The 27,498-nt window shown below is 40.2% G+C and overlaps 1 protein-coding gene across 5 annotated transcripts; it reads right to left on the bottom strand.

Moving 5' to 3' along the window:
* Ap5m1 (adaptor related protein complex 5 subunit mu 1) lies at positions 1–27,498 on the bottom strand. 5 transcript variants are annotated; one of them, XM_087585615.1, is made up of 8 exons: positions 27,183–27,498; positions 20,020–20,665; positions 15,318–15,545; positions 13,813–13,952; positions 13,283–13,368; positions 13,073–13,191; positions 10,270–10,366; positions 1–354 (listed from the first exon to the last, which is right to left on the bottom strand). In XM_087585615.1, the coding sequence occupies exons 1-8, from the start codon at positions 27,254–27,256 to the stop codon at positions 278–280; spliced, it is 1,467 nt and encodes a 488-aa protein (XP_087441741.1). In that variant the 5' UTR covers positions 27,257–27,498; the 3' UTR covers positions 1–277. The 5 variants fall into 5 exon arrangements, 2 of the variants coding, with proteins under 2 accessions (XP_087441741.1, NP_001025207.1); NM_001030036.1 differs by lacking the exon at positions 1–354 and adding an exon at positions 5,224–6,602 and having other exon boundaries at positions 27,183–27,486; XR_015637985.1 differs by lacking the exon at positions 13,283–13,368 and having other exon boundaries at positions 13,073–13,236.

Below are 27,498 nucleotides of genomic sequence, written 5' to 3'. Positions count from 1 at the left end.
TAAACACAATGTAAACATTCACTTTAATGATGTTTCCTTTGTTAACCGCAAGCAGTGTGTGTTTCCCTTGCCTCTGACTGAGCTGGGACTGGCAGAGTAGCAACAGCAGCGCACTGGAAGAATTTTCAATACTCATGTGCCTGCTGTACTGTGCTTTTCAAGGTGGATGATCAGAATCCTTACACTCCTCACCCCTCCACCCCCAATCTGTTTCTATGAATTTTATTGAGTCGCTCCTCTTGGTCTCATCTTCAGCTTCATCAGCAGCTTCGCTAAGTTAGTTGAACCGGAAGGGCCAGTAGCACCTCAACTCTACGTTGTCACACACAGGTGGACTAGATGGTAGAGACAAACCTGTTAGCAAAGAAGGAAGCGTACACTAAAGTGAGGGCTCATGTCCTCCACAAGGCGTATATTTCACCCCTCAGAGGGGAAGTGTTGTCTTCAATTAAAAATGCTTTTTTTAGTTGGAAAACCTACAGAATAAACAATACCAAAGCCAGGTCTACTGGATTCTTTTAAAAATTGACCCTTATAATCACATCACCCCTAACTAGATCACTTGTGTGACTTTGAATTTGTTCATTGTTTAAACTTTATTATTTAACAGTTGTAAATCCTTAGAATTCATGTAATCTTGATACAAATTGAAAAAATCAAGGCTTCATATTTTAAATGTATGCTTTTAAAGAGATTAGTGGGAAAATAAAGCTATTCTTAAAGTATTTGAATAGTTTTAGATATATTTAAATACTCCCCATATTTTCTTGCAGTGAGGAAATGTGTGCTACTGTAGGTCCAACTTTTAATGAGTGCTCGATAAAATTCTGCCAATTCCTCTGGTGTGACATTCATTGTATTAAACTCAACAATGAAACTAGTAGAGAAAGGAGATTCCCACTTTAATCACTGAAAGGTAATAGCTAACAATATAAATGGGCTCACTTCTTTCCCGAGATTTGAAGTAAGCAGGTGATGCTTTTTGTATAGGGAAAAACCGAAGTTTGAAATAATAGTCATTGGTTATTTACTTATAACCTGCAGAGGGCACTCAAGTCTCTTGAAGAAAAGGTAAACATGTTAAGGATTAACAATTTTTAATTTTTAAAATTATCATCATTACCAGTAGTTATTAAGTACAATTTTCTTTTAGAAAAATTATCATCTAAAAAAGAACATTTAAAGGATACACATACAGTTTTCAAAATTTTACTTCCTCATAGGAAAGCCATCTTTCCATTCCTGGGCATTCGGCATGTTAAAGCTGGACACTAAGAAACACACTGATGTCAGTTACACAGTCTCAGGCTCTGAGAAGAGTCAACCCAGACCGCAGAGGAGCTTCCGGGATGGGGAGCAGGGAGTGAGCTATGCCAGGGTCCTTCTCCAGGGTCCCTATGGACAATGTGTTACATCTGTAAGGCAGGAGGTGAAGAAAAAGAAAGGCTGGTGGAAACCCAGCAGCTCGGGAGGATTTTTAACCATTTTCTAAGACAAATCTCAAGGGGCTCTTAGTGATTTTCATTTTAATGAATCTCTTCATTACTATGAACTAACAATGTTTGCAAACATATCTGAAGAGATGTCACAATATTTTTCTTCCCCTGAAACAATGCTGGAATGGCTCACAGGAAAACTCAGTTGAGCAGGCATGGAATACACTTCAGGAACACACAGATGCCTATATTGCATACTCCATGATGACACATTTTAAAAAAGTGAATACTCACTGCCTTTTTATTACACGGAGCAGTTAGCTACTAAACATGTGTTTCTTAGCAGCATAACTGTGGAATCTTGCCCTTTAACAGTATCTTCTATATTTTTTCTAACCCCCAAAGTATCTGAAAATTGATGATTAAATAGGGACTACAGGAGGCTAGTATGTCACAAATTTGTATATGCATTTCTTCGAGTTATTTTGATTTATAAATTAATTACAAAATTGTAAAAGGTTTGAGTAAAAAAGCATAAGAAATTGTTTAAACATTAAGTTTTATTGTAGATTGCTACTAGAATAATGAAGAAATTATATAACATTTTGTTTCATCTTATTTATAAAGTGAATCATTAATAAAAACTTGATAATTAAAAACAAATTGTTACAAATAATTGTGTGTATATTATATATCTTTATATTTTATAGACATGAAGCATCCTTGAATCACTCTGACATCTTGCAAAATAAATACTAATATTGATAATAGTTTTAAAAAGTGAATTCTTTGAAAAACAGTATGAGACATACCTATTTTTTTCCTTAAACTGTACCGACTATTTCAAAATCAAACATGGGAGAGAAGGTAAAGCAGAAGGCAGAGACACTTAGCAGGATGATGATCGAGTGTGGAAAATGAATGCGGTTGTTATTTAATAAGACTAGGAGATGCTACTTTTCTTCTTCAAGAAGAAAAAAGCTAACAAGATTGCATGTTGCATGTTTCCCTAACAGGAATTCTGTGCCACACAGTGTGTTGCCTAGTTCTTCTGGGGATGGCTGGGGACATGAGAAGACACTGCAGTCTCATGAAACACAAGTGTTTTCTCAGCATACTGTAGCCACTGCTCGGAACCTTGGGTGTCTGGGGGGCAGTAAACATGCCCAGAGCACAGAGTTGTATTTGGAAGGTAGCCTTTGTTTTTCCTCTCTTCAAAGCCCATGATTCTTAATATCATTGTTAGGGAGAGCAAAGAAGAGATGTTTGTTCTTTTATGTAAGAAATAAACTTCATTTGGTATTCAATTGACTTTCTAACTTAGCAGACAAGACTTTACATCTTCAAAAACTGAGACTAAATTGCATTCTTGGCCCTTGCTTTAAAAGGTTATAGAGAATAGACGCGCAGGCTGGGAGTGTTCTAGTGATCTCCCTAATCTCAGTTGCACTTTGTCAGAACGAGGTAACTGGTGGTTAAGGAAAATACCCTAGATCAAAGGGGGATTAATCAGCGACCGAATCCTTGCTGAATCAACCTGTCATTCAAGAAAATTATTTCCACGGAACTTAGCAGAGGATTGAAGGTATTTGCATAACAGCAACCAACATACTTCAGCCAGGTTAAAAGGTTCAGAATTCATCCCGTGTTTAGCTTTTTGCCTCCTCTTCCTTTCAGCAGCCGGGTACAATGGATTCTAATCTGACAATACAGCTCACTACCTCAGCCATGTCACAACAGGAAAGTATAGCAAAGTTTGGATGAGGGATGGGTCAATTTCACTTTCAGCAACTCCTAAATCTGATTTGTTGGAATTTAAGATGTAATCCTAAAAAGTCCCTTAAACCTGAGGGCTGTTTATTAACACCCTTGTTTTGACCTTTGTCTTAGACAACTTCTGGCAGGAGGGCAGTCCGTGCAGAGGTTTTGGGTGGGAGCCCCACCTATCTACCTCCCAGGGGGATGTGAGAATCTATGAATGACTGTCAAGGTTTTTAAATATGGTAACAACAACAACAACAACAACAACAACAACAACAACAACAACAACAGAATTAGCAATGGCTACTATGTACAAAATGTCTGCTGTTAAACATAGGACAAGAAATCTAAGACCAGGATATTTAAACAGTAGAAATACTGAAATGGCATGAAAGAAAATGATTCTGAGATGGGCTAATATTTAAATAAAATTAAGTGCTCCAAGGACGCCCAAGGAGCCTGTTTGCCTCCAAGTTGATGGGATCCATTATGTAACTGTATAAAACATCCCACTGTCTCGCTGCTATAGTGTGTGCTTCAAAAACACTGCTTAGTAAAAGAGTGCAGAACAGGCTTTACTCAAATCATGACCCATCTTTTCTAGAGTTCATTCTCAGATAGTTGAAACAATTTTTTAACCCTTTGGGTTGAGTCAGAATAATTACAACACAGATATCAGATTTCATAATCATATTTTGTCACTAAGCCTGAATTTAGCACTATTGCGTCTTGAGCAGGTCTGACAATGTCCAAATCTCTCACTGGAAGTCGACACTCAGATTCACTGCACATGCAAAGCACCTTTCAAGTTAAAAAAATGCAAAGAATAGCTATCAAAGAAAATGAATAAAATCCATAGTGAGATAATTTTTTAGAAAATGATTGAAGTTTTAACCAAAGAAAGGACTCTTAGAGTGTCTTATAGCTTAGAATAAGAACATGTCAATCACGATTAAGCTTCTGGAATCGGAGTCCCTTTGAAATGCAGCTGTTTCTTCTTTAATTGTGGCAGTGGACTCTGAAGAAAAGAAAGGTCCAGCCTTAAAGATGAGTAAGGAATACAAAATAGCTTGGGATTAGTTGCGGAGTTCAAAGGTCGCTAATTACACTAAGGAGTTCCCAGACACAGGGAAAACATTAAACAGGTCACCTACCAAACCGGGAACAAGCTTTGTCTTCAGAAATTATCCTGAAGTGACAGGTTTCTAGACAAAATCAGAAGCATCAGTGTGTCCAGCTGATCTCAATGGGATGAAAACGTGGGCTGGCTTTGAGTTCCCCAGTGTCGTGTTGGAACGGAATGGCAACAGATGGTACTGGTTCCCCATCACCCCCATCTTTTCTAGTAACCCCTAGATTTTCCTCAGGTTTCTAGAAATGTCAAATTAGAGGTCACTGGTTTTTCTAATTTGTCTATGAAGAGTTTGCCTGAAGGATTACACACTGAATCTTTCCCTGCTCACTAGATAAATGTGTCTTGTCTACCACAGTACAATTTGTTAAGTATTTGTCCAATCAAAATGTCCAAACAGGTCCATTAATAAATTCAACTGAAACATTAAGCTTTGAGTTGAAGAGTGATAAAAAAAAACATTATAGAGCAGTGTTTCTCACGAAAGCAGCTGTCATCGCTCCTCCCTCTGGGTGAGTTGGGATAAGGAGCTCGAGTCCTGACCAGGCGGCTCCTCTCCTCTCTCCCTTTCCTCAGGAGCACTGTGAAAATAGAACTTTATTCTGGGATAATGTTTTGAGGGCAATAAGTTTTTTTTTTTTGTTCTTTTTTTCGGAGCTGGGGACCGAACCCAGGGCCTTGCGCTTCCTAGGTAAGCGCTCTACCACTGAGCTAAATCCCCAGCCCCGCAATAAGGGTTTTTAATGAATAGGACTGACTCTAAAAATTGATTTCAAGTCCTAAATTTATATCTACTTTCCCTTCAATGACTGTAGTTTTAGTCTAAGAATTAGCAGCTTCTTCTAAGCATTGAGAAGACGCAAAAAAAAAAAAAAAAAAAAAAAAGACAAAAAAGAAACAGAACCCCGAGTAAGTTTAATTAAATATTATTCTGTAATTCATATTTTTGTCAGGCTTCTAAATTTGGCATCAGTTAAGTTCCTGGGATCTTCAGACTTTTTAAAATAGTCACTTAAAGCCAAATTTGAGGACAGCATGCTGCTTTGAACAAAGATATGTTGTGGAATTGCGGAAATGGGAGAGGATAAGGAGCATGGGAAGACAGTTTTTAAGGAATCAAGAAAATGATAAAAAGAAATGATGGGGACAGACTTAAAGAAAAAAGTGCTATATTAAATAAGTCTAAATGATACCCACAGGAAGGCTTCTGGGTGTTTACCTAAGTTCATTCATTAACAGTTTAATTAAGCAAACAAACAAACAAACAAACACTGTAATACTTAACAATTATCTAAAAGTGTCCAGGGACACTACGTAATCACAGATCACGAGGCTCATTGCGGCAGCCTTAGGTCTACTGGCATCCTGGACAGCTGTTCTGTCACCCTACTGCCTTGGTTACGGCAGCCCTAGAGCAGTGGAGTCATGGCTCAGCTCTTGGGTCCTGGTCTGGCAAGCATGAGGCCCTGAGTTCGATCCCTAGAAGGGCACTGGACATGGTGGTTTACCACTGTAACCCCAGCACTTGAGAGGGATCATCCTGAGCTACACAGTGAGGCCCAGGCCAGCCCAGGCTTCATGAGAGCCTATTTCAGAAAGACAGTAGCTCTAGAACGTAAAACAGAACTATGGAGGCCTATTGGCCGGTAGGGGATGAGATGAAGAGCAGGTTACTATTTGAACGTTTTCCCAAATGCTTTGAAAGAAGCCGTTTATGATTACTTAACCAGACCATGGGTATTCAGCACTGTCTGTACTGAGGTTTGGGTAAGCACACATTTTCCTTGTAAATCGACTACAGCCCATAGGATGGCTGCCTGAACCTGCACCAGGAAAGGCCGAGCTCTTCCTCAAGGAAGGGGCTCTGACTGAAGCACTGTCTTGCCATGGAAAAGGAAGGAGTGCGTGGCAGACTCAGGACTAGTCTTAGGCCAAAGCCAACCACTGCTTTTATACATTCTGAGTCGTGGTGGCCTGAAATTAGAGGGTAACAAAAACCAGGGAGACGTTAGCCTTGAAAATATTCTTTCACACTGCACCAGACTGAAAACATAAAATGTGAATGTTTTCATAAAGAAATCACTCTAATTTTTCAGTCATGGGTGGTGTGAACGCATGTAAAAAATTAAAATACTATGATTCTACTACAGAATGTTACCATCATATAAATCCCTTTGAATATGAAAAAAGTCATGGTAACAATGATGCATATGTTACTGGAGCAGATGCTTTAGAATTCCAGATGTAATAATCAGAAGAAATTAGTTTCCGATCTACAAAAGGAGAAAGAAAAGAAATTAGTGATGAAAATGTTTAAGCTTAGCCAAAATTCAATAAGAGAACAAAGCCATTAGTTTTTTAATTTGTGGGGGGCAGCCATGACATGGTAATAACTTTGGAATATTAACACTTATTACTCTGTCAAGGCTTCATTACAATTTTGCCCCTATGAGATGAGCACATAACTATCTGGGTAAACCACACTGAAACTTACATGAAATCTCTCATTTATACCAAATGTTTATTCTCCCTACATCTCTAATTGTATTTCTAATGAACCATTTCTTTTCTAACTTTTTCTTTTTTTTTTCCAGAGCTGAGGACTGAACCCAGGGCTTTGCGCTTGCTAGGCAAGTGCTCTACCACTGAGCTAAATCCCCAACCTGGAACCATTTCTTTAATGGTAAAAATATTTCATTATTTCTTCTTGGTTTTCCCTTTATTTACTTTATTTTTTTTTAAACATTTATTTATTTATTTGTATATGAGTACACTGTCGCTGTCTTCAGACACACCAGAAGAGGGCATCGGATCCTATTACAGATGGTTGTGAGCCACCGTGGTTGCTGGGATTTGAACTCAGGACCTCTGGAAGAGCAGTTGGTGCTCTTAACCACTGAGCCATCTCTCCAGTCCTGGTTTTCCCTTTATGACTTCTACCAAGTCCCAAATTCTAGTCAAGGAATTCATTATTCAAATCAAAGAGTTAGAGACAAATAACAACCATCTTCTTCACAAGACTCTGAAGAGGCTGCTTCCTGGTTTCTTATAGTTTGGCTCTAACTTCAGCATTGCTTTTTAACAGCTTTGCAACTCTGGACCAATGGTTACCTCCTTGAACCAACGTTTCATAAGCTATAAAACTGATGAAATCATGCTTACTTGGAAACACACACATTTATATATATATCATTGACTATATAGCTCAGCCTTTTCAACCTTTCTTCGTGCTCTTTAGATGAACACAATACTGGATAATTTGATAATACTGGGAGGCAGCGTAGCAGAAGGACAGGCTCTGGTGGCCAACCGCCTGTGTTTGAATCTCAGGAATGCCACTTACTACCTCGATGGCCCTCATCTCATCTCTGCTCCATCAGTGTCTCCAGCCATAAAACAGATGCCAACAATAAGGCGCTGTGAGGCTTGGTGAGTTAAACACATAAAACACAGAGAAACTGTGCCGGGCACGCCACAGGTGAAAAATGCTACTATTAAAATGGACATTTTCACTAAACTATTTGCAGAACCAAGCCAGCTATTCAGTGTGAGGCATGACAGAGGTCTGGGTGGATGAAAGGACCAGCAGCGGTTCATCTGAAATGAACTCTGCATTCGGTATATTTATATAAAGGGCAAGCAGAAGCTGGGCATGCTAGCACAGCATGCACCTCTGACCCCCAGGACTTCGGCATCTGAAGCCATCCTGGGCTACACAGTTGAGACTTTGTCTCAATAAATAAATAAATAAGATAGATTACTAATGTTTAGAAAGGGTATATCAGAGAAACTTCCTATTCTTAACTATGCTTTCTAAAATTATGTTGTCTGGTAAATACTAATAAAGTGCTTAAATATATTTTAGTCATTATCTAAAGATTACATTTGTCACAGATAATCAAAAATATTCATCTGTTTGTATTTGGATACAGTAATGATTGTTTAATATTACACTTTCATAAAAGGACATACACACTCTGAGCACGTCTTCATCAATTTCAGAACATATGCACTACGGACACACCTTCATCAGTTCATCTAAAAACAGCAAAAATCCGGGCTGGGGATTTAGCTCAGTGGTAGAGCGATTGCTTAGGAAGCGCAAGGCCCTGGGTTCGGTCCCCAGCTCCGAAAAAAAGAACCAAAAAAAAAAAAAAAAAACAAAAAAACAGCAAAAATCCACTGGAGGAAAACCCCAGGAATAACACAGTAAAGAAGACTGGCTTATTCTGATTCCATACACAGAATTGTTGCCATTCGCAGACAGTGCTCACAATTCTGTAGTTCAGAGCTCTCTATTTCTTTTGAGGCATCCATTATAATTACGATCTTGTCCCACCCTTCCAGTCTTCAAGGACCTTAACTCTTAGTTTTAGAGATCTAGGTCTGAGAGCGTGGGCGCAGCTCAGCTGCCTAGCAGCTGCCTAGCAGCCTGAGGCCCTGAGTGGCAACTCAAGCCCTGCAAACCAAACAACAACAAGTGCACCTAAGTATGAGAGCCTGCATCAGTGGGATTGTTCCCATACAGGTGTGTGACATTCTTCTAGATGTCAGAGGGACATGTCCCCACCTTTCCCCGGCTACTTCATTTTATCTACTTTTCTGTGCCATTTAAGCTTTACTTTCCACTTCCTGATATATTTGTCTAAAATGTATATACACATATTGTTACATAAAGCAGTTGGTGCATACGAGTGTGTCTTACAGTCAAGTCAGTGAGGGCAGGAAGTCCCCTCCTCTGCTCTGCCCACGGGTAAAATGGAGAGGACGCTCACTAGGATAGTTACTAAAAGTGACTTAAAATCTAAAATAATAAACATTCACTATTTTAAACCTATATAATAAGCTAAATGTCCAATAAATATTAATTATTTATAAAGATCATTAGGTACATAACATTGCCATTTCTACTTCTAACTTTTTATTGCATAAAGAAGAGTCTGCGTGTGCATATGAGTGCCACAGGACTCAGAGGGACTCAGACTTAGAGGGAAGGCTCTCCTTCACTGTGTGGGTCCCAGGGACAGAACTCGGGCCACCAGGCTTGAAAACAAGTGACTTTATCCACTGAGCCATCTGGCTGGTCCCGCTGGAACATGGTGTAAAAGTGGAGTCTTAAGAGGGAATCCTGACTGTTTTGAAGAAAACCACAAGAGAACACCACCAAAGTCTTGTGACCTCAGTTTCCTCAAAAAGATGGAATTGTTAGAGCGTGTTTTCGTGTTCCTCCCAGGAGTAGCGAAATAGCAGTGAATTTACTTTCGACCGCTCATTATAACTGGATATTGTTATTGTTTAGATGACTCAACGGAAAAACATGTTTTTGTCATGTGTGGCTTGTCTACTACATATAACTTGTCCTTGTGATTGTATACTTCATTTGTCTGACTCCTCTTAACCCCCAGAGTATAAACTGTCTGATGCTTTGAGTTAAGTCAGCCATTGCATGAAACTTTAGTCAGCCTCATTTTAGACTCCATTCTCCTAGGCCTTGCGCTTCCTAGGTAAGCGCTCTACCACTGAGCTAAATCCCCAGCCCCAGGCCTCACATCTTTTAGAGCAGTAAACAGTTCCCTCTTACTTTTCCTTTATAAATGAAGAGACTAAAACTTGAAGAAGTTCATTAGCTTCTCCAAAGTTACACAGAAAAGACACTGAAGCCAGACAAGAGTTTAATATAACCAGTGCAAGTCAAATCCATATATACTATATACACCATTGGACGCTGCTCACCCAGACTGTAGTCAAGCAGAAGACAGGTAGTTTAAACATAGGTAGTTAACCGCAAAGTTTACAAAGGGTTACGTGGGAGTGGACCAAGGCACAGAAACTTGTATAAAATGGGATTATTCTCTGATCTCCACGTTTCATTACATTTTTATCCTACCTTAGGCAGTGACAACATGTCGGCATTCTTTAGTTTGAATCGATTTGACTTACATGCACTTATTTTTGGTTTTCCTGAAGCAAACACTTGAACCGAATGCTGATCTGCGTAACATCCGGTGAGTGTATAATCTGCAATCCTAAAATTAAGCTGGGGAAATGAGAGAGACATTCAGCTGAATGATAGCATGCCCACGTTTTCCCTTTCACCATTTTTAAAGCTTTACGTGATAGCTCATAACGTTTACACACAAATATTAAACCACAATTGTGAGAACACATAATAAATGTGTGTGTCCCCCCCACCCCTGCACTAGCTCTGTTCTTTCTAAGTGCTTAACACATACCCAGTACTCCACTACTGTGAACCGGGGTGCACACAGTAAAGTACTTAGCACTCAGTGTGTAGCAGCAGAGCTGGTGTCTGTACGAAGAACTGCTCTTTCTGCTGTGCTGTCTGATGTATCAGTCTTTTCTCCCCAGCAGGCTATCAGTGATACATTCAGATTACACTTTTAAAATTAATTAATCAATTTCTATGAGTATAGGTGTTTTGCCTGCATGCATGGCTGTGTGTGATGCCCTCAGAGGCCAGAAGAGGGAGCTGGATCCCCTGAAACTGGAGTTACAGAAGCCTGTGAGTCACCGTGTGGGTGCTGGATATGGAACCTGGGTCCTCTGGAAGAGCAGCCTCAGCAAGTGCTGTTAACCTCTACCAGGTCACAAGCGCCAGCCACACTCCTTACATGGAGGCTGTATATGCTCTTTACTAAAGCACAAAAATGCAGTCATGACAAGAGGCATCAGGCTGGCTTTACTTATTGTTTTGATAACCAAAGTCTAACTTTTACAGAACTGTTACCACGTTATCCCTGCCCTCATCTAGAAAACCTTTCTTAAGTGAAACCTACAGCTTTTGGGGTCCACTGGGGTGTGAGGTCACCACTGTATGCACCAGGTATTCCACTGAGGTGTAAGCTGACACAGTATACCTTTCCAGTCCCCTTCTGCTGCAGTTCAGTTCTGTGTGGGTAAACACCTCATCTTGCAAGACCTTGCTATCCTTACACTAAGCCCAGAGTCTGTACATTCCAGGCAAGCCTTCCACCTCTGAGGAACATCCCAAGCCTTGTACTGTTTCCTTCTCTCTTCTCTGCAAATTTCTCCAATTTTTGGTGTGTGTATAATAATTTTTAGACTGCCAGAATCTCTTACAGAGTTTAGGTAGACAAGGCTCATTTCCATATTTACTATATGACTTTAATCAGATTGGAACTGGTTAATAAAATGAGAGAAATTTCTAAAAAAAACTACCCATGGTGTGCATACAGTGAGTGTAGTAACATCTCACATGGTGTTTTTGGGAAGAAATTCAGGAATTTTAATAATCTTTAAAACAAAATAGTAGACGAAGTCACAGCTCAGACAGGAAAAACGAGTTCTCAGCAGTGTACTGGAGAACCCACCACCACTGCCTTTGTGGATCTCTCATCGCTGAGAGCACAGTGTTCTGTTTTCCTGTAACTTTCCTGGTTACTCCAGCAACTTTTCTTATTGACTCCTCTGAATTTTCCCTTATTTTCCTTTATTTATTCCGATTGTATCCATTTCCTCACCTCAACCCTTCCTTTTCCATAGCTACTCCTAAGTCCTTATATGTGGCTGCTCTCTCAGATGAATCTATGGTTTTAGCTGCCTGTTAGACACTTACATTGATATGCTGGTATTACCAAACATACATAATACATACATTGATACATACATTTAGCAAATATTTATGCACTGGACTAGATGTTGAGAATAAAACAAAAAATAGTAAGACTCACACAGCCTCTGCCATCATGCACTTTCCTCTCATCCCCTGCAGACTAACACTCATAAGGAACCATTCTGAAGAACTAGAACATCTACCAACGGAATAAATGATGCACGCTCTCTCTGGTCCAGCCTGAATTACCTGCCCTTTCTGTGTAGACTTACATTTCCAGCGCAGGCTTCTGAAACCCTGTTGACTTCTCTTTACTCTCTTCAGACACTTTGGAAATATGTATTGTGTTTATGTAAGCATGTGTACTGTGTGTGTTTTGCTGTGATTGTGTAAATACAGGCACGTGTACCCCACGTGTGGACCTAGAAGTCAGAGGACAATGTTTGAGAGCTGGTGCTTTCCACCCTAAGTTCCAGGGACTGAACTTAGATTAATGCTTTGACCCGCTGGGCCATCTTGCTATCCCTTAACCCGATTTTCAGATGAAGACATTTGTCAGCGTTCATGTGCCTCTCTCCTGTCCTCGGTCTGCTTTGGCAGAAGGACCTGTTCTCTCTGAGATACCAGAAGCAGTTAGTACTGAGAGTCACTAATCCACACTTGGACGTGCCCTAGAGACCAAGGGCTCTATCTTGTTTTTGAATACAAATCTAATTTGACAACTAAGAGTTGGGTAGTTTAAACTGTAATGTTAAGTCATTCTTAACTACTTCTCTTAAAATATAAGTATTTAGTGAAACATAGTGAGTCAGTCAAGAGTGCTGACTCACGACTAAATGACTGTTCCTGGTCAACTGTGCTGACTCACGACTGTAATCCCAGTGTTCAGGAGAGGCTGAGCAGGAGCTCAAAGGAGGGACCCACACTTGAGGCCATGACAGACATCTTGTCTTAACAGAGCAAAAATAGAAGAACAAAACAAAAACAAACATCGCAGAACAAACACGACTCCAACACACATTTCTTAAGAAAGACTTAGCTACAGGAAAAGCACAGAAAAGTTTTAAATTGCTGGAAAACAGTAAAACTCAACTACATGTGCAGTTTAGGAATGAAGGAGGTGGTTCTGACAGTGTTTCACGTGCTTACCTTTACATATGCTGTGCTTCCAATACAAATGTGGTCAAACGGCTGCCTGTTATGGCCCTGAACTCTGAAAGTTAGAGTTCCTGAAAGGCTAATCTCCATTGATTTGGGGAACTTCTGGCCTAAAACCACAAATGTACCAATCGGTTATTCTAAAACAAAAAGTTCTACAGGAAAAGAGAAAAAAAGATCAGTAAGTAAAACCTTGCTTACCAATAATCCAGACCAATAAGCTTTTTTCTCGAAACACCTCAAGTTGACCAAAACTAACTTTGTATTCCAAATGGGTAATTGGACCTCTTTAAGACAAAACAAAACAAAATAGACTAGAAGAAAATCCCAGACAAAAGTTTTAAAGAGATGAGTCAAATCTTGTTACTATATTTACATCATAAAAGCAGGTCTGTATTCCAACTGCAGAAGAGAATGAATAATAAATACAGATCTTAGAGAACAGCAGAAACCACATAAGCATTTACGGTACCTATATCCTACATTAGTGTTCCTAGAGACAGTTATAAAGTCATATGGATAGCAGCCATATCACATGCATGGGTGTAAATTAAAGTTGTGATTTTACTATTAAGTAGACTTTTAAACAGCCATTCTGCAGACTCCACCTTAACAGAATGGATCTGTTACAACTGCTAATTGGCCAGGTTGTTGTTGGTTAAGATTGACTTATATGTAGACCAGAAAAAGCGAAAGGACAGCAATTAGAGTGCCATATTATTTATCACTACCTGTTGTAAAAAGGTATGTGAGCTTCACAGATTTCAAAATTATTCCGCACACTTTCGTGTAGTTTTAAATTAACTGTTATTTTCAGTTGTGCTCCATCTTCTTTCATGTGGTAAGAACCCAGTATTGGTGGGACAGGAACCTGAAAACAGACAGTCATATACACGGGTATGGCTGAGATGGGGAGAGGATGGGAACCTGAAAACAGACAGTCATATACACGGGTATGGCTGAGATAGGGAGAGGGCGGCTCTACACTGCTTTCCCAACAGTGGGGATCTACACTCATCCTGAAGGCAGAGTCTTCTGCCTCACGAACAGACACGAGAAAGGAACCTGGGTTGTCCCTTCATGTTCTCAGAACTGCAGCACAGGCCGGACTCCACACGCACTGCCCGCACTTCTGGCTGCTCCTTTCCTATCCCGTGACTGTGCTGCTTCTCCTCTCCAAGCCCCTCCTCAGGAACGGCTTAACTGGTCAGTAACGACTGAAGAGGAAACTGTCTGCATGCTGGGGTGAGTTAATCGTTTGGTTGTTGCTACTTGGCTTTGGTTTTTGGAGACAGAGTTTCTCTGTGTAGTTTTAGCTGTCCTGGAACTTGATTTGTAGATCAGGCTGGCCTTGAACTCAGAGATTCACCTGCCTCTGCCTCTGAGGGCTGGGATAAAAAGCTTATGCCACTTATTGGTACTTTTGAACAATACACAGGGAGGTTCTCCCTTATATGTAGGCCCCAGAGCTGTAAGAGCATGTACAAGCAGAGAAACTGAAAAGACAGAGAAGACAGAAGCAGAGATAAGACAGTGAGGACTCAGAAGATAAGGATTTAACTTAGATTCTAATTCTCAGGTAGCCTAGATATATTTCTTCTCTTGAATTTTAATGAGAATTCCTGTTGGCCTCTCAAAATAAATGACTTCTGGTCAATGTACCTTGAATAAGACTTTCTAACATGCTGGTTGATAATTAGGACAAGAGGCAAATGACAGAATATAGTAGGAAACACGTTAGGCTTTGGGGACCTGGAAGATCTGGCTTCAAACTCAAGCTTTTCCACTTATCAGTCAGAGGATTCTGTGCAGATCATTCGACTTCTCTAAGATTTTCCTCATGTAAAACAGAGATAACATCTACTTTAAGATTTGTTGAAATTACTAGAAAAAGGCACACAAAGAGCCTAGGACAGTGTCTGACATACCACACTCATAAGCAGTATTAATAGCTACTACTAACATTACATACTTATTTAGCTAAGGATTCCTGCGATTAGAATTATTTCATGTTTATATTTAAAACCTGTAACCTAACATTCCTAGTTAAAGATTAAAAAGAAAAACTTCACTGACATTGAAAATTAATGCTGTTACAGGCATCAGATATGAGCCCATTCAAAGAACTGAACTTTGATCTTCTTTACCACTCTGTCTTGTAAATTACTCAGGAAAACTTCCTGTGAGCATTTAAAAACCTAGCAACATTGTCTCAAGTTTTTCAAAAAACGCTTACCTGAGAAGTGTAGTGGCATAAGTTGAAGGACTCTAAGGGTGGAGTGAATGGAAATTTATATGGCCCACTGAAAGCAGAGTCATCTACTGTGTCAATGCTACTGGAGGTCAGGATGGCAGAATCCAGAGAAGTCACACAAGGATGAACAATAATGTCTTGAAGTGGAGACCCATTGGTGGGCAGATTCAAGCTGATGGTGACATTTGGCATGACTCCCTCCAAATCACACTGCAACACAAGAAACAAGTATCACCAAGATCTTAGAATGACGCAGCTTCCCTGAGGCTTTTCTGAATTCAAGTCGCTTCTCCTAATTTAATGTCTCCCTAGGCAGTATTGTCTTAGCACTGTCTTCTGATTGACAATTTAATACCATTAACCAAGGCAGTGGTTCAGAGAGCCTTCACAGGCCCCTTGGCTTACCTTTTAGGTCCTGTAAAAGCTAGCCCTCACTGGTTTCTCTCGGCTCTTTTGCAACCGTGTTCACACAGGTCCTCACAACTTTGCAGCTCAGTAGCTGTGTCTAGATCTGCTTTCTTCTAGTCCATCCGATCTTCATCAATGCCAGGCACACTGCTGACTCGTAATTCAACTTTTGTTATGTTCAATCTGGATTCAGACAATTGAGGGGTTCCTTTCAAGCCTTTCATTGTTTGGGTCCCATCTAAATCTGGTCTTCTACCCCCTTGATTTAATGTTACAAATACATAGAAATCCTACACCTCCATATACACCTTAACACCTGCCAGCCCCTTACAGGTATGTTTTTTCCCCCATATAGTATTTTGCTTAGTCTGGTGTGATAGTTTTGTGGGTAAAAGCACTTGTAGCCAAGCTGGGCAGACAGAGCTTGATTCCCAGACCAACCTGATAGGAGAGAAAGAACCGACTTCTCCAAGTCGTCCTGATCTGTGCATGTGCACTGTGGCACCACGCACCCAGACTCACCGAACAAATGAAGGTGTAAAAGAAAGCCTTGCACTCGTCACACTTAGCTCACGTTGTGATGTGTAAGCCTAATATTGTGCCGTGCTACTGATAGTATTCTTTTGCATGTAGACCCTTCTCTGTGTGACTTGTTTGCATGAGGGACTTCACTATCCTTGGGAGGTCAGAGAAGGCAGGTGAGACAGCTCCCAAGGTCTTCCCGTGAGCTCCTATGCTATGGCTACTAGGACCAGATGGAGCACTGTCACAGACCTCTCCTTAAATTCCTAGGTTGACGTTAACAGGCTGAAATGGCAGTTCTCAGACTTCTCCATGAACTGACTTCTCTACCTATTCCAGGCTCCAGAATGAAGGATTGGGTGACTCGTTTCTGAAACCAGAGGAAAAGTCTTATCCCCCAGCCTCTGGTCCTTGAGGTTTACCATCCTTACCTCATAAACCACACCAGCAAATCTTACTTGCGTGTGTATAAATGGGGGTGCAGGGGGAGAGGTATGGTTGGGGCCTCCTTTGTACCTTAATTCTAACTTGACACTTACTTTCTATTTTACTTTGAATCATGCACATGTGTTCTGTATGTAGCTATGTGCAGTGAGTAGAGTCTCTGGAAGCCAGGATCAGAAGACAACGGATCTCCTGGGGCTGGAGTCACAAGCAGTTAGTTGTGAGCTTCCTGGCATGAGTATAAGAATCCAACTTGGGTTTTCTGCAAGCGCAGCAAGCACTCTAATTCACTGAGCCCTCTCCAGGCCTGACTGACTTCGTAAGGTACTGGATCCAATTAGCCAACCGATGCATAAAAGTGGCAATTGTTTTGATTAGACACAAGGCATTGACAGAACTCAGCAGGCAAATGCTTAGGTCTGGATGCTACCCAGTCCTCCACATGTACCATGCGCCACCAGCGTTTACATGGACCTGCTTATGCTTCTGTTATTTCCCTCTTGCAGCTTCCGTGCCTCTTCATCAATCCACTGCTATTCATAGGGTATCCTAAAAGGGCTTGCAGTACACCCTTTTCTAATTTATTTTTCCCAATAACAATATAAAATCTTTTACTTTGTGATGTTTTAAGTGTCCGTTTAATTTCATGGTATGTATGTTTGCCTGCGAGTACCCACAGAGGTCAGAAGAGGTGTTAGATTCTTCGGAACTAAAATTACAGACGGTTGTGAGCTATGATGTGGGTGCTGGGAATCAAATTCTGGTCCTCTGCAACACTAAGTGCTCTTAACCACCAAACCATCTGACTTTGTAAAGTCTGATGTGCAATTTAACAAGTATGAATTCATTAGTGTTTCTGTCTCACATTTAAGCACTTCAACAGTACCGAACTGTGCTGGGGTACAAGTAGCTTAGCAAGGCCTTTTTCCTTCCTGTGACAATTACAAAAATATCAAACTTCAAATTTGAAAGTTAAAATGACAACTATTTTTACTAGAATTTAAAAATATGTGCTATGTTTTTAGATTACTAAGAATTTAAGTTTGCATTTGTTATTTATGGAGATAATACAGAAATATCTAATAGTAAAGGGTATTAAAATTTAAAACATCATTACGTTCATTTAAATTTTCTCTAGCAGTGTATCATTCACAATGAGATTAAAAAATGGTACCATTATACAAACTTGTTATACATTTCCCACTATCTAGTCACTTAAAAATCATATGTACAGGATGAGGATTGCCAATCTAGACAGAATCTGTACTCTTTTTAAAAATAGTCTGGCATATGCATATCTGGACCTCAGAACTAGGAACTATAAAAGCAGCAGGCACAGAAAAAGTTATCTTATTTTAAAATGATAAAAGACCCATGGGTCCAGCTGTATATGTAGCAGAGTTTGACCCTGTTGGGCACCAATGGGAGGAGAAGTCCTTGGTCCTACCAATGCTGGACCTCCCAGTGTAAGGGAATGTCAGGGCGGGAAAGGAGGGTGGTTGAGGAGGGGGAACCCTCATAGAAGAAGGGGAATGGGAGATGGGATGGGGGCTTATGGATAGGAAATTGGGAAAGGGAATAACATTTGAAATGTAAATTAAAAATATCCAATAAAAATTTTTTTAAAAATGATAAAAGATTTGTAAAATTATGTGACTTTGGAAGGCCACAAAACATTTAGAGGCAAAGCACATCAGAGAAACATTTAGTGTTATGTTGAAGTATACTGCATTCTCCCTCCCCATTTTAAAACAGTTTTTAGAAAAGTACATAGATTTATTTTAGTGTGTGTGAATATGTATGTGTATAAGCATGTGTGCTACAGCACACGTGGACAGTATGTATGTGTATAAGCATGTGTGCTACAGCACACGTGGACAGTATGTATGTGTATAAGCATGTGTGCTATAGCACGCGTGGACAGGCCTGGTGGTGGTGCCTTTACTTGCTGAGCCATCAGCCCCTCCTCCTTTATTTAAGGAAGATTTCCATTATGGTAATTTAAACCATGAAAGGAAAGAATAACCCACACTTCCCACAAACAAAACAAAACAAAACCCTAGGGTCAACTTCTCAGTAAATAGAGATGTAAACACCATGTCAATCACAACACATCCCGGAAGAAAAATTGTGACCTTGTCTACTTTCTATTCCACTGTGCTCAGGAGAGGAGTGGGATAGTTTATGACTGTCAGACTTCTTAAAGTGGTTCTTCCTAACAGGATGGATAACTTGAAAGCAGTTTTGAGCATGACAGAAATTTTTAGCATAGAAAAAACTTTTAGGTTACTTTAATTCAAAAAAGACAATTTCCCTGTCTAATTCTGTTCTTAAAATTTACTTTATTCATAGGACTTAAAGTGACTAAACATTAAAGTTACCAAAATACATAAAGAAGTAGAAAAGATATTTGAGACTACTACTAACACATACACGCAGTGTTTAACTGGAGGACTGAGTTTTGATCACCATTCAACCTGACTTTAACCATTGTTTGTAGAGACGATTCCAACTGTTTTCTTACGCTTTCTAACTTTAAGACAGATGACTCTACTACTGAGTTATTTAAATAAAAACAAGAGCTCTTCTTGGTATCTGATGTAAAGTCACAGGACTTGTCAACTTCATCTCCTAGAAAAATGGAAGCTATATTCACAAGTTCTCTGAAGCAATTCGTTTAATAGTGGACCTGATTCCTATCTCTCTCTCTCTCTCTCTCTCTCTCTCTCTCTCTCTCTCACACACACACACACACACACACACTCTCTCTCTCTCTCTCTCTCTCTCTCTCTCTCACACACACACACACAAACACACAAACACACACAAACACACACACTCTGATCTGAAAGAAGTCAGTCACCGAGTCATCAAGACACTTAAGCAGCCAGCAGAGACGTCACTAGGAGTGGAAGCGAGACCTCCTCCCATCGGCCAGCACTGACTTGCCACCCGTGTGAGTGAGTCATGCTGCAGATACTGAAGATCCAGTCGGATCTTCAGAGAACAATAGCTCGAATCAACGTCCTGACTATGGGCTCCTGAGACTGTGCTCTGAAGGTTCCAGCTAAGCGGCTCCTAAGATTCTGATGCACAGAACCATGAAGATAATGTCTATTTCAGAGCAATGGGATGATTCATTACATAACAGTCATTAAGTAAGCAGTTTGTAGGAAATACAGAAAGATAACATAAAGTGTCACAGCTGCTGCTAAGGATAACAAGCACATCATTTAAACATGTAAAGCCCAAGTTACAAACCTCACTGCCTTCAGTGTTAACGGCATGACAAATGCTGGAGGAAACTCACCTTGCAAGCGACTGTCCCAACGACCTGCCATGTGTCTGCTATATCCTGTTTACCATATTGCATGGATTTTACGTTCTCAGTGATAGAAATAGAAATCTGTGCTTTTCCTTTGTATGTTCCAACTTTCCAGGCTGGCTGTTTTTGTGGCTGAGTCACAGATACGAAGTTAAGGCTATTCAGTGAGTTCTGCAAGTTAGCGTCCAATAGAGTCCCCAAAGGACAAGCCTGCAGAAGCAAGTCAGGCAACTGACTCAGTCTGCTGTGGAGGTCAGTGTCGTTTTTCTGACTGGAGTAAAGAAAATCATGTACTCCCAAAAGCAGTTCCAAGCCTTGTGACACCCCACTAATACTAATTAAAGGTGGGCGAGGGGACAGAGCTTGTTCAACTAATGGAACACTTGCATAGATCATGTCATTCCTCAGGAAAGCAATGACTGGCCAGAGATCTTCACCTCCTACTGAGAGCCCATAGATGGATGTTTTATTGATGTTTGAACAGCTATCACGGCTTTCCACGAAGTCCTTATCATCATCCAATAATCTAAGTTGAAAGAGCAATGCTTTAAGAAAGGGACCGTCTTCAGGTACAGGAACATAATTCATTCCATTGAAGACCTTCGCTCGCTTTTCAACAGTAGGATAGCGTCTGCATTAGGGGAACAAAAACATTACAAATGATTCTTTCAAGTAAAATTAAAATGGTAGAATTAAGAGATTTTTTTTGAAAGATTTTATTTATTTATTATATGTATGTATGTGAGTACACTGTAGCTGTCTTCAGACACACCAGAAGAGGGCATCAGATCCCATTGCAGATGGTTGTGAGCCACCATGTGGTTGCTGGGAATTGAACTCAGGACCTCTGGAAGAGCAGTCAGTGCTCTTAACCACTGAGCCATCTCTCCAGCCCAAGAATTAAAAGACTTTAAAACACAAGGCAAACAACATAAGCAACAAATAAATAATACACACTACCACGGAAAATACCCCTGAACCATTAAACCTGTTCCCTTCTGACTGGAGCCAACACTTCATGTTTAGTACATTATCTCAAATGGTAAAATGTACTACGTACGCTAAAAATTACTGGCTCAATTTATTTAGTGTTTTTAATAGGTGGGGCACATGATTCTAATTCAAAATCTTTGTTTTTCAGACACTCAGATTCCTTCTTGGTTGATGTCATGGTTACTCCTCATTGTCAACCTGATGGGACTGAGTCCATAGGGAAACAGATCTCCAGGCATATCTGTGGGGCTTTCTGGATTAGGTTGAGGTTGGAAGCCCCACCCTGAACATGGATGGAATAAAATGGAAAGAGAGTAGGGCAGCAACACTCACTGCTCTCTGATTCCTGACTGCAGAAGCAATGCAATCGGCTGCCCCAGGCTCCTGGACCATGACTTCTTCATCCTAAGAGACTACACCCTCGAACTTTGAGCCAATATTAAATCCTTTTTCCTTTTAGGAATCTGTAATAAGCTTTAAATAACTTAAATAACATCTTAGTAGATAAGTCATAAAGAGGTGGTTATATTTAACCCTCCAAACTTTTAGATTCATTTATTAAGATGATACTAAGTTTATACAGTGAAATAACAGATGTCCTGAATGTTCTTACCAACTCTTGAAAAAATATAAAAGATCATTTTAGTGATCATGCACTATCTCTCTAGTCCTGGAAGATATTTTGAGATAAATAAAAAAGAGGAAAATTAAATTAATCCTTTATGGTTTACATTCTCTGGGGGAATGTAAATTTACTAATTTATCTTCCCCACAACAAAATAGACCATGCTCAGGCACTTCCAGTCATTTACAAGAATCCATTAATGCCTTCTTCACTTCCCTCCAGGGCTGAGAACTGACCCCGAGGTCTTAGCAAGCTCTCTACCACTGACCTAAACCACCAGCTCCTAAACACAGTTTTTTACTCTCAACAAATACATTTTTCTTTATTCTTGTCCTTTCTACTTTAAGGTCCAGAATAAAGTTACCCACTAACCACTCATGTTTGAATGTATAAGCTAACTCTCTGTGACGGCTATTCTCGGTTGTCAACTTGACTATGTCTGGTGTTAACTAGAACCCAAGTGGCTGGGTACACCTGTGAGGGATTTTTTTCCCTTTATTGAATTACTTCAAGTGGGAAGACCCACTTCTAATCCAGATTTCTGAGGTGGGAAGATCCACTTTTAATCTGGGCACTCCTTCTGCTGCAGTCTATACAAAGGACATAGAAGAAGGAAGCTTGCTTTCTCTCTTAGCCTGCTTCCCTTCACTTCCATTGGCAAGTCCATGCCTACACTGTCATTAGGAACCTACTTCTTGGGGACTCCAGTGCATATGAAGACCAGCTGAGACATCCAGCTGAACAACTATTGGACTCCTGGACTTTCCACTGCTGGATAGCCATTGCTGGACTAGCGGGACCACAGCCTGTGAGCCACTTTAATAAATATGTGTGCGCATAATTATATAATGAACAATATATTCACTATAATATATATTCATTCTATTAGTTCTGTTCCTATGGAGAACCCTGTCATACACACACACACTCACCTAAGCCCATTTTCCTATTTGTAAAACAAATGGCAGGTCAAGGGTTGTGCCTTAGTGGAAGAGTATGTCTTTAGCATGCAGGGCTCAGTTCCCAGCATCAAAACAAACAAAAGCCTACCAAATGAATAGTAACTACTAAGCAATTTTAAAAATAATTTCCATTACAAGGTCATTTAAGATATAAGAAGGCAAATGATGGTAATACAACAATCTTGATTATACTATCAGTTTAAGTACAGTTTAGGTTGGTATTATACTCCATAGCTATAGGGATCCTTAAGGCCTGACTCCTGTCTTGAAACAAAACCTAGATTAGTTTTTCTCTAATCTAGTCCCCAAGATGTTAATGTTTGATAATAATTAAAAACAATGTACTACAATGATTAGATGCTTATATATTTTTCTGATAGAATAGGGGAGAAATTAGCTAGTGCACCATTAGTGACCTCTTATTTTTCTAGTTACCTGGAAGATAAAATTCTTAAGCATAAAACCCTCATGGTTGAATATAAGGAAAATAAATTAATCTGGAGCCTTAAATAATATCTCAGTGTGTTTACTAACTTTTTTTGGATGACTTAATCCGTCATTTCACACGAATCTAGGTTTTGTTTCAAGTCTTAAGTGTCCCTATAGCTGTGGGGTAGAATACCAGCCTGAGCTGTACTTAGGCTGATGGTATAGTCAAGACTGCTGCAGTGAGACCGCTTGCCTTCTGTATCTTAAATGATAGCCACTACTCTTTGGCATGCAGGCAGGGAATATGCAGTAGTGTGGCTGTTGTTACAGGATATTTGATCACTGTACATACCAATTGCTAGCAAAATATAAAAGCTTAAATAGATACTGTGTTTGTCAGATGCAGTTAGCTGTGTCCTGAAGAGATGTAGTTGGGGTATGCCTCTAAACCCTCCATAGGTAAGAATGCTAGAGAATGGAAAGTTCCTGCCTAGTTTAAGGCAAGTTGTTTGAGTGAGGTCTTGGGTACCTTGCTCTATGACTCCAGGCAGGTCAGTAGGGTAGCCTTGAGCTACTCTGCTCTAAAGGTGAAATGGTTTGGCCCCTAGAGACTTGGCTTGGATGCCCCCACCCAACCCATTACGGTGGCATAGCTCAGCCTGCCAAGGGGATGGGGGATGGGGGAGAGCTAGAGACTTCTTTTATAAGCGACCGAATTTGAGAGTGTGTGTGTGTGTGTGTGTGTGTATGCGCGCACGCGCATGTGTGTGCTCTCATGCGCTCTCTCTCTCTCTCTCTCTCTCTCTCTCTCTCCCCCCCCCCACTCCCTCCCTCTCTCCCTCTCTCCCTCAGCTTTGAAGATCCTTTATGGAAGGAGCTCTGGTAAAAGACAGGGATTTTCTCTTTCGGTTTGCAGGAACTACAGAGAAACAGCTGGCAGGACTAAGGTAAAACAGGATTCTAGGAAAGAGAGCTAAGGAGACCTCTTGGGTTTAGAGGAGCTCAGCAGTAAGGTCAACTAGCTTGGTAGTATGACACAGATACAAAGAGATCTCTGAAGAGCTAGCAGTTTAGTTGTAAGAACCAGGCTTGTAAATAGATATTTTATATATAGTTAATAAAGTTACCTCCCTGAGCTAGCAGGTTTTTACTTCAGTTTAGGCCTCCTGCCTCTTGTGTCTTTATTGGTTTAAATATTAGATCATTTCAATAGTTACATTGCTCTGTGTTGAGGAGAGTGGCTGTGGTGGTTTGAATATTGGCCCAGGGAGTAGCACTATCAGAAGGGGCTGCCTTATTGAGGAAGTGTGTCACTGTGGAGGTGGGCTTTAAGACCCTCCTCCTAGCTGCCTTGGAAGACAGTCTGTTCTGCCTGCAGTGTGACCAAGATGCAGAACTCTCAGCTCCTTCTCTAGCACTGTGTCTGCTTGGATGATACATGCTTCCTGCCATTTTAATGGACTGAATTTCTAAAACTGTAAGCCAGCCCCAGTTAAATGTTGTCCCTTATAAGAGTTGCCTTGGTCGTGGTGTCTGTTCATAGCAATGAAACTGTGACTAAAACAGAAGTTATTAGCCAGCTGAGACCCTGACAAGAACATCTCAAGGCCTTCCCTCCTCAAAACATCAACCACTACCATAACAACAGGTGAACCAGGTGAACACTGACTCTGGTGACTTTGGTGTGTGTCTTCTTGTGAGTCATCCACGCTCCCTTAAATAACCCCATAAACACATTGGTTTTCCAAGCTCAACTTGAATAGATTCCTTTGGTCTATTGCTGTTATTTAAATTTAGTGTTATCATACATTTCTTTTTCTAAAATGTTATAGAGCATGCGCTAATTCATATCTATTAGCCTTAATATCAGCTCCAAGTGGTCAGAAAATGTAGAACTTCGTAAAACTAGAAATTCATTCACTATAGAATTAAGGTGACACACAGATGAACTGTGTGACCCCCCAACTTGCTACCTCCACAGACATGTAGTGAAACTCATCTAAACGTATCTGAATGTGTCTTCTAAAGTATGTAATATGTATAACTGGGAAGGCATTCTTAAAACTAATATGACTTTTAAAGTATTTTTGTCATTTTTCAATTATGTGTCTATATGTGCAGGGGTGAGGGTAGGTATGTGCTTTTGAGTACAGATGGCTTTGAAGTCCAGAAAAGGATATTGGGTCTAATAAGTCTACTGTTAGTGGTGGCTGGTGAGCTGTCCCATATGGATGCTGGGAATAGACATGTTCTTAATTACTGAGCATCTCTTTAGCCCTACGTGACTTTTTCAGAGAACTTACGTTTTCAATTAACAAAGTCTCACTTCTATTACACTATTAAGATACGAATACATGCATATAAAGTCAGAACCCTGGCACAAAAAGGACAAAGTAATAGAACAGAGACAGACCAATGTTTATATGAAGAAATATAGAAACATCAATAGTAAGTCAATGAAGGAGAGATAGTTTACATAATGATGTTAGGAAAACTCACATAGTATAAAGAAAAAGTGAAATTCCTACTTAACACCATATTCAAAGATGTACTTCAAATTGACTTAAATATAACAGAATTATACAGAGTGGATAAAATGGTATCTTTGGAAAGTAAGGGTAATTCAAAAAAGGTAATCCAGAAATCTAATGAATATTGTTACAGAAAGGTATAGAAATAGAAATTAGATCTCCTTCATTGGTAAAATTAGAATAAGAGTCAGGGAAGTACAGAAACTCACTGACTTCTCATGAATGTGTTAGCATTCAGGGAAGCGATCTGTCAGTATTTTGTCGAATCAGTATATCATGTCCTAAGGCCCTGTTTGAGGATGTCTACCATAGATAGCACTCTTCTGAATGGGAGAGGCAGCAAGGAATGTAAACAAAGAAAACCATATATTCATATCTAGACCTACACTGTCCAATATGGTAGACACTAGGTACATGTGCTATTTAAACTTAAGCAAAACTAACATGGGCCACGGTGGTTGCACACCTTTAATCCCAGCACTTAGAGGCAGAGGCAGGAAGATATCTATGAGTTTGTTGCTAGCCTGGTCTATGTAATGAATTCTAAGTCAACCACTGCTATACAGTAAGGCTCTGTCTCAAAACAACAACAACAAAAACCTAATAACAGAGTTTCTCAGTTTCACCACCCACATGCCTACTGGTTTCCATTCATAGAGATTTAAAATCGGTTCCTCTTTCTCTCATGCAGGAAGAAGTACTGTATATTGGTGCTTTCCCAGATCCCACAGCTACTCACTAACACAGAGGCTCATTAGAATACTGCAGAGAACAGGAAACAACCCCAAGAACTGACAAATGGGATCACATGAAATTAAAACATTTCTGCAAAGCAAATAAAACTACAAGCAAAGTGGCGAGGCAGCCTATAGGGGTTAGTATCTAGTAAAGAACTGCAGAGTCCTCTCCATAGAACTATTTTGGTAAGATATGGCAAATTCTAAAAGTGGGACCAAATCACTTATGTGACCTAAAAAAAAAAAGTGATTGGAATTTAATTTTTCATACTTCCATTTTGCTCACTCACTAGGAGCTGCAAACTCTAAAGATTTTTAGTAGTCAGATGCAGTGATTTGACGAAAATAAGTCTTTTGTTCAACAAGGAGTTTTTGTAGAAATGAATTAAAATATTCTGAAATAATTCTGCCATTCAAAGTTGAAAAGCCCGACATGCTTAGTGCTCAGTAAGTTTTTTTTTCCTTTCATCATTTCTCTACCAATCTTTAAACAGATGGAATACATTTTACAGATACAATAATATAGCCGGGTGTAGTCCACACCTTTAATCCCACTCTGGAGGCAGAGTCAGACAGGTACTTGTAAATTCAAGGGCAGCCTGGTCTACATATCAAGTTTTAAGATAGCCCGGTGTATATGAATCTTGTCTCAAGAAGAAAAGATACAATAACAGTAATATTAGAAAACATGTAGCAACATGTGTCAAGCAACTCATTCCTTTCAACAATATGAGATGAGCGTAGAAAGCTTAACTTGCCCAAGGGCACTCAGCTTTCTGCTCCTGGGAGAGCGGAGATTCAGTGCACCACAAAAATTCCTGCACGCTTCATCCTTGGACCGACCATACCTGAGGATCCAGACTTCAATTACCTGGAGAATTTGACGGTGCCACCAAGTGGAGTTCCTGGTTCGTGACGTATGAGCCACACTGCCCGCAGGGCCATGGTTAAGCCACTCAAGTATCAGAGCAGTACAGAAACTAAGGTCGCCATCCAGCCAGAGTAGACCCCGCCTTCTGAAAGGACTCTACCACGCAACGTCGGGGTTCTCCCGGCGCCGCAAGAGCTCACTGGAGATGCTCGCTCTTCCGGGTGAGGTGACTCAAGTCTCCTGGTCCCTCCAGGAAGGTAAAACACTCCTCAGAAGGTCTTAAGAACCTGCACCCGGAATCTCAAGGGACTGGAAT

Source organism: Rattus norvegicus, chromosome 15 (genome assembly GCF_021556685.1).
Source record: "Rattus norvegicus strain SHRSP/BbbUtx chromosome 15, alternate assembly SHRSP_T2T, whole genome shotgun sequence".
Taxonomy (NCBI): domain Eukaryota; kingdom Metazoa; phylum Chordata; class Mammalia; order Rodentia; family Muridae; genus Rattus; species Rattus norvegicus.
This window is presented reverse-complemented; position numbering and strand designations above follow the sequence as displayed.

What these genes read in the sequence shown, in the direction of transcription:
- Ap5m1 (NM_001030036.1), bottom strand. Translation starts at nt 27,256, where the DNA reads ATGGCCCTGCGGGCAGTGTGGCTCATACGTCACGAACCAGGAACTCCA. An exon ending in TTGGGACAGTCGCTTGCAAG is followed by an intron (nt 15,546 to 20,019) that starts GTGAGTTTCCTC and finishes CTTGTGTTGCAG; the next exon opens with TGTGATTTGGAGGGAGTCAT. An exon ending in GAAGCACAGCATATGTAAAG is followed by an intron (nt 10,367 to 13,072) that starts GTAAGCACGTGA and finishes TCATTTCCCCAG; the next exon opens with CTTAATTTTAGGATTGCAGA.